Genomic DNA, 5,311 nt, shown 5'->3' with positions numbered 1-5,311 from the left:
GTTATACTCTTGTTCCCTTGCCAGTATGATTGATGACGATTTGTAAATGGGAGCGGATTGCACGTCTGCAACAAGATATACGAAATGGGAGCGGGTTGCACACCTGCAATAAGATATACGAAATGAAAACGGGTTGCATTCCTGCATCAAGATATACGAAATGGGAGTGGGTTGCACGTCTGCAATAAGATATATGAAATGGGATCAGGTGGCACGCCGCCATGGTGGCATTTGTAATGGGATCGGGTTGCATGCCTGCAACAAGAAAGAATGAAAGTTAATATTGATTCTTATGGTGAGAACGAGAGTAAAAGCATGAAGGGTGATGCCGTGCACTTTCTGTTTGCTATATTTATCTGTTGTTACCAATTCAAGTGTTTTAACTGTTCAGATTCATTTACCGTTGTGATCTTTTGTGAAGGAACTCCAAAATGTTTTTAATACTTTGCCGTATTTATATACATATTTTTCAATACATCAAATTTCAATAATTGTTTCATCTTCAATTCATTTAGTTACTCAATTAAATTTTCTTGAACCGTCTGAGGTTGTATTTTACTTAAAAATAGAATTTCTACTAAGTTAATTTATTAAATTCCTTGTTAAAGGTAATATTTCATTCGATTTTGTACTCTAATTGAAAATGGTACTTTCTTTATTTAAATGATTTGAAAAAAATAACTTCATTTTTTCTTGATGAGTTCCTTATTGGTTTAGAAGTTGTACTCCACTTATGTTATGTAAATCAGACTCCTTGAACATCTTAATTGCATTGGTTATGGACCTCTGAACTGAGTAACATGAGAACGTTATTGTGTAAAGTGAGAAAGAAATATGTGGACATAAGGTGTCGGGTGTGCTAAAAGTTTTGTAATTGAGGTTATGATATGAGATATCGAATTTGAGATGGCTAGAAATTGTGCATCAGAAACAATATGATATATTGAGCTGACATTGCCTTCCTTGTTGAGTATATTTTTATTTGTTTATGTTCCTGTTATGTTGGTGTTAATTTATTTGGTTATCTTCGTTTCCACCCGTATTTCTCTTTATTGTTTCTATTGATTGTAGTTTGTTTTTTCCCTACTGTTGATATTACTATGTCATTTCTAGGTTGATAGTTTATTATCAAATCATGTTCAATTTATTTGACCAGTAGGTGTCTGGACTGTTCCTCGTCACTACCCCACTGAGGTTAGTATTGATACTTATTGGGCACTACCGTGGTATGCTCATACTACACTTCTATGCATTTTTGTGTACAGATCCAGGTATTTGATCGATAGTAGTTGTGCGGGTCGTTGCGGTGGAGACTCAAGGTAAACATGCTACAGCTTTCGCAGGCCTCGGAGTCACCTTCATTTGTACTTATTTCTATTTGTTCCTTTTGTTTCGGATCAGTGATGTATTTATTTTGTATAACTACTCTTAGAAAGGCTTGTGACTTGTACCACCGGTTTTGGAAATTGTAATTTGTTAAGAGTTATTTAAATTAAAGTTACTAAATATAAATGTTATCTCAGTTAATGTTAGGCTTACCTAGTTTAGAGACTAGGTGTCATCACGACTCCTTCGGAGGGATTTTTGGGTTGTGACACTACTGCAGAAGTTCTTATTTAATTATTATGTTCTCTATTCCCAACTGGGCTCGAACCAATGGTCCAATCAAGGGCAAAATCGCTGTTCAACCTACGTTCGGGCTAGGCCATAACATTACAACTGGTTTGGTCGTTTATTCTGTCTTTAACTCGTTTATCCAATATTCTTGATTATTTGTGTTGAATCAATCCATGTATCCTTAAAACGTTGTACAAATTTAATTGTTATCCGATATTAGGGTAAACATGATCAACAAAAAAATCATGTATACTATAATTTTATGACTAAAAATTGACAGGAATTATAAACTCTTTATACAAACAATTCTTCTATATACAACAACAACAACAACAACAACACCCCAGTAATAATTCCACTAGTAGGGTTTGGGGAGGGTAGAGTGTATGCAGACCTTACCCCTATCCATGAAGGTAGAGAGGCTATTTCCGAAAAAAGGTGAATTAACCGAGTGCTCACTATACTAGGATGCACCTAGCTAGATATAATTAGTTACCACCAAAGAATATGGTGCAACGGATGGGGCTGCTTTTTTCTTAACCAGAGGTCTCGGGTTCGATCCCTGGGTATGAAAAAATCCTTGGTAGAGAGCACTTCTCCTCGAATGGGGCACTGCGCGATGCAAATCTGGATATAATCGGACTCCAATACGGATATCGGACATCAGTGAGGCACTAGCTAATGTTGTTATTGCGACATGCACCATTCTGCACTCACAATTAATGTATTATATTCGGAAAGCAAAGGCGGAGCTTAGTATATATTGAGTATGGGTTCGGACGAATCCAATAATTTTTGCTTAGATTATGTATTTGTATTAGTTGTCTAATTAAATATATATAAATATTTAATTATAAATCCAGTAATTAAGATGAACTATGAGTTCGTTGACAAATGAAGAAATCATAAACTTTAAATTCGAACTCTGTTCTCACATAAGGTACTTCTTAATATTGTTATCCGGGGAACTGAATGCTGTATCCATCATGCCAATAGCATAAACATGATGATATATGTAATTGCCCTTCTATGTGCTCTCTATTTCAGAAAATAATGGGAATGGGCAATCATTAAAAGTATATCCAACTCCAGACTTTGACTACATCCATTTACGCGTATCACCGCCATTGGAAATATGTTTATACATGAACGTTATATCTCATCATCCATGTCAATTACAGAAATTGATCAGAGAACTTCTAAGACCAATAAAAAAAATGTTTATAGAGTGATATTTTAATGTAGTCTACATAAATAATAGTATATGTATTGTAAAACATGGTATATATAGTCAAGCGTGGAAATATCGTTCCTTCAGTTGCATGAATATCAATGTAATACTTAGGTAGATTCCTGCCCCACTTTTTTTTCTTTTTTTCTTTCTTCTCCACAAGAATACGAGAAGATTGTCTTTTAACAATAATAAAGTAAATAGTCTGGCATACTAATTAAACATTTAAGTATAATGTAGAGACTGGACCTTTAAATAGCCCCAAAATTTTGGTCTAGTAGTAATAGTACTGCAACATTTTATGTGTAGGCTAGACGCACATCATGGGTGCGAACTAGATTTCTTACAAAGAAAAATCCAATGTATATTTAAAGGAGAAGGGTCGTTAAAATTGGACGAAACTATTATCTACCAAATTTCAAACTATGCGATAATGTTCTCGAATCGGAACCTTCTTATAAATTGCAAAGAAAAAAAAGAGAATTAACATGCATGGGGCAGTTTTTTCTTTCCTCTAATAGATGGAGGGAATTTCAAGAAAATTAACCTCTCAAGAAAATATTTATTGGAAAAAATTAATCACTTGTATCTTCACTTCAAAGCTTGTTGAGAAGTGCAGTAATTAGGGCATCTCTCTTCTCAGCTCTGGTTTCTTCTCTCATTTTCCATTGCTCTTCTCTTTTTCTCCATCTCTTTTCCATCATTAGCCTCTCATTTTGCACTGCCTCCATTTTTTGTCTCCATTCCATCTCCTTTATTTTCCTCTCTTCTTCCCTTCTTTCATATTCTTTTTGCCATTGCATTTCCATTTCCATTTGTTTATTCATAAAGTCATCCAAAATTTCCTTTAAATTTCCCACTAAATTCCCACTAGCAACATTACTACTACTACTTGTGTTTCCCTTAAGCTTTCTTTTCTTTTTATTGCCACCTTTTTCTTCTTCACTATCCTCATCATTTTCCTCCTCTTCAGCCTCCATCCTTAGCATTCTTTCCATAAAAATCGCTTGCAACTCGTTATAAAATGGAAATTGTTGTCTTAGAGCTTCTGCTTCCATTGTTTCACAGCCCTAGAAATAAATATATAAGGCAAATAATAACTTTCATTTAAGAACATTAAAAAGTCGTAGAAACTTAACAACCCTATGAATTTATTGAAGTCTCTTTATCAAGATTCAAGATGAAAGTCAAAATGAAATAATAAAATTAAACTACTTGTACTAATGAACATTTTTAGAAAAGAACGTAGCAAAGAATCCATCAATTTATTTTTGTTTTTAATGAAGAATAATACTCATTTTCCATTCTAAATGGAGTAACTCTTTTTCATTTTTAGTCTACGCGAATTTTTTTTTACACTTTTTATATTTTAATGTTATATAACTTTAAACTAATTTTCATTTTACTCTTATCACATGCTCCTTATAATCATAAAAATCTCATGTCGTGTGTTCAAAATCATAAGTTCTAAAGATACTTTCGATATGTTTTAAAAAGGTCTTTATTTGCTTAACTCGTGCAGAGTAAATATTAAACACGATCATATGAAATAAATGAAAAGAAAATACCTTATAGCGAGTAACGAGATTCTTCCATTTGCATTTGCACTGCTCAGCACTGCGATTGTAACCCTTTTCTTTCATTTTAGTAGCTATGACTTCCCACAGAAGCTTGTTGCGTTTTGTCTCCATAAAATTCTGGTCCATCTCTCCTCTAATCATCAAAAAATCCTTTGTTTCTTGAATACTCCATTGTGGAAACCTATCTCCACCCCCAACTCCACCTGTATCAATATTCAGTAAATTTTGCTGACTTACAAACTGATGTTGATGATAAAGATTAGGTTGACCCTCCATATTATTAACAACCCTAGATTTATAAATTATATAGTAGTATATGTTTGCTTGAACTTGAAAATATATAGAAGAATAAAAGAGTAGGTTTTACTTAATAAAATGGCAAGGAAACGAAAAGAAAAGATTAGGGGATACAGAAGAAAAAAGGTTTTATATGAAGGAGGAAGAAAAGAAATTAAAGGGTGGTGTGAATCCAATGTGTGTATTTGTCAAACAAAAATAGTACTATATATATAGTATTTCTTTGTGATGGTACTTTTCAAGAATTCAAAGAGATAAATGAAATTGCTAGCATATATAAATCCATATATAGTATTTCTTTCATTTTTTTTCTTTCAAGGGGCTAGTCTTGATATCCTGTCCTCATCTCTCTACGCGGAAATTTATTCTTTTTCTTTCCCTATTTGTCAAATTAATTAATACAGTATATACTAAATAAAGCAAAAACATTAATTAATTACTAAATGATATCCACATTTGTTCATATTGCGTCAAAGTATTGTCAAGCTGACGAAAGAAATAGAGCCCTTAATTCAGGTGGGGCTTTGGCTTTGACCAGTTGTACATACTTTTTCTACGTGCTTTCCATTGTTGATCTCATGCATTT

At 33.2% G+C, this 5,311-nt stretch overlaps 1 protein-coding gene across 1 annotated transcript; it reads right to left on the bottom strand.

Annotated features, from left to right (window-relative positions):
• Positions 1 to 3,128: 3,128 nt before the first annotated feature.
• On the bottom strand, positions 3,129 to 4,954 carry LOC107787610 (trihelix transcription factor GT-3b-like). Its single transcript, XM_016609227.2, has 2 exons — positions 4,417 to 4,954; positions 3,129 to 3,918 (listed from the first exon to the last, which is right to left on the bottom strand). Exons 1-2 carry the CDS (start codon positions 4,702 to 4,704, stop codon positions 3,445 to 3,447), a joined length of 762 nt encoding a protein of 253 aa, XP_016464713.2. The 5' UTR covers positions 4,705 to 4,954; the 3' UTR covers positions 3,129 to 3,444.
• Between the last annotated feature and the right edge of the window lie 357 nt (positions 4,955 to 5,311).

The sequence above is a fragment of the Nicotiana tabacum genome, chromosome 5 (genome assembly GCF_000715075.1).
Source record: "Nicotiana tabacum cultivar K326 chromosome 5, ASM71507v2, whole genome shotgun sequence".
Taxonomy (NCBI): domain Eukaryota; kingdom Viridiplantae; phylum Streptophyta; class Magnoliopsida; order Solanales; family Solanaceae; genus Nicotiana; species Nicotiana tabacum.
Note: the sequence above shows the minus strand (reverse complement) of the source record. Positions and strands in the feature narration are given on the sequence as shown.

Coding starts and splice junctions, on each gene's coding strand:
- LOC107787610 (XM_016609227.2), bottom strand. CDS start 4,704: ATGGAGGGTCAACCTAATCTTTATCATCAACATCAGTTTGTAAGTCAG. Junction 3,919..4,416: donor ATCTCGTTACTCGCTATAAG/GTATTTTCTTTT, acceptor ATTTATTTCTAG/GGCTGTGAAACAATGGAAGC.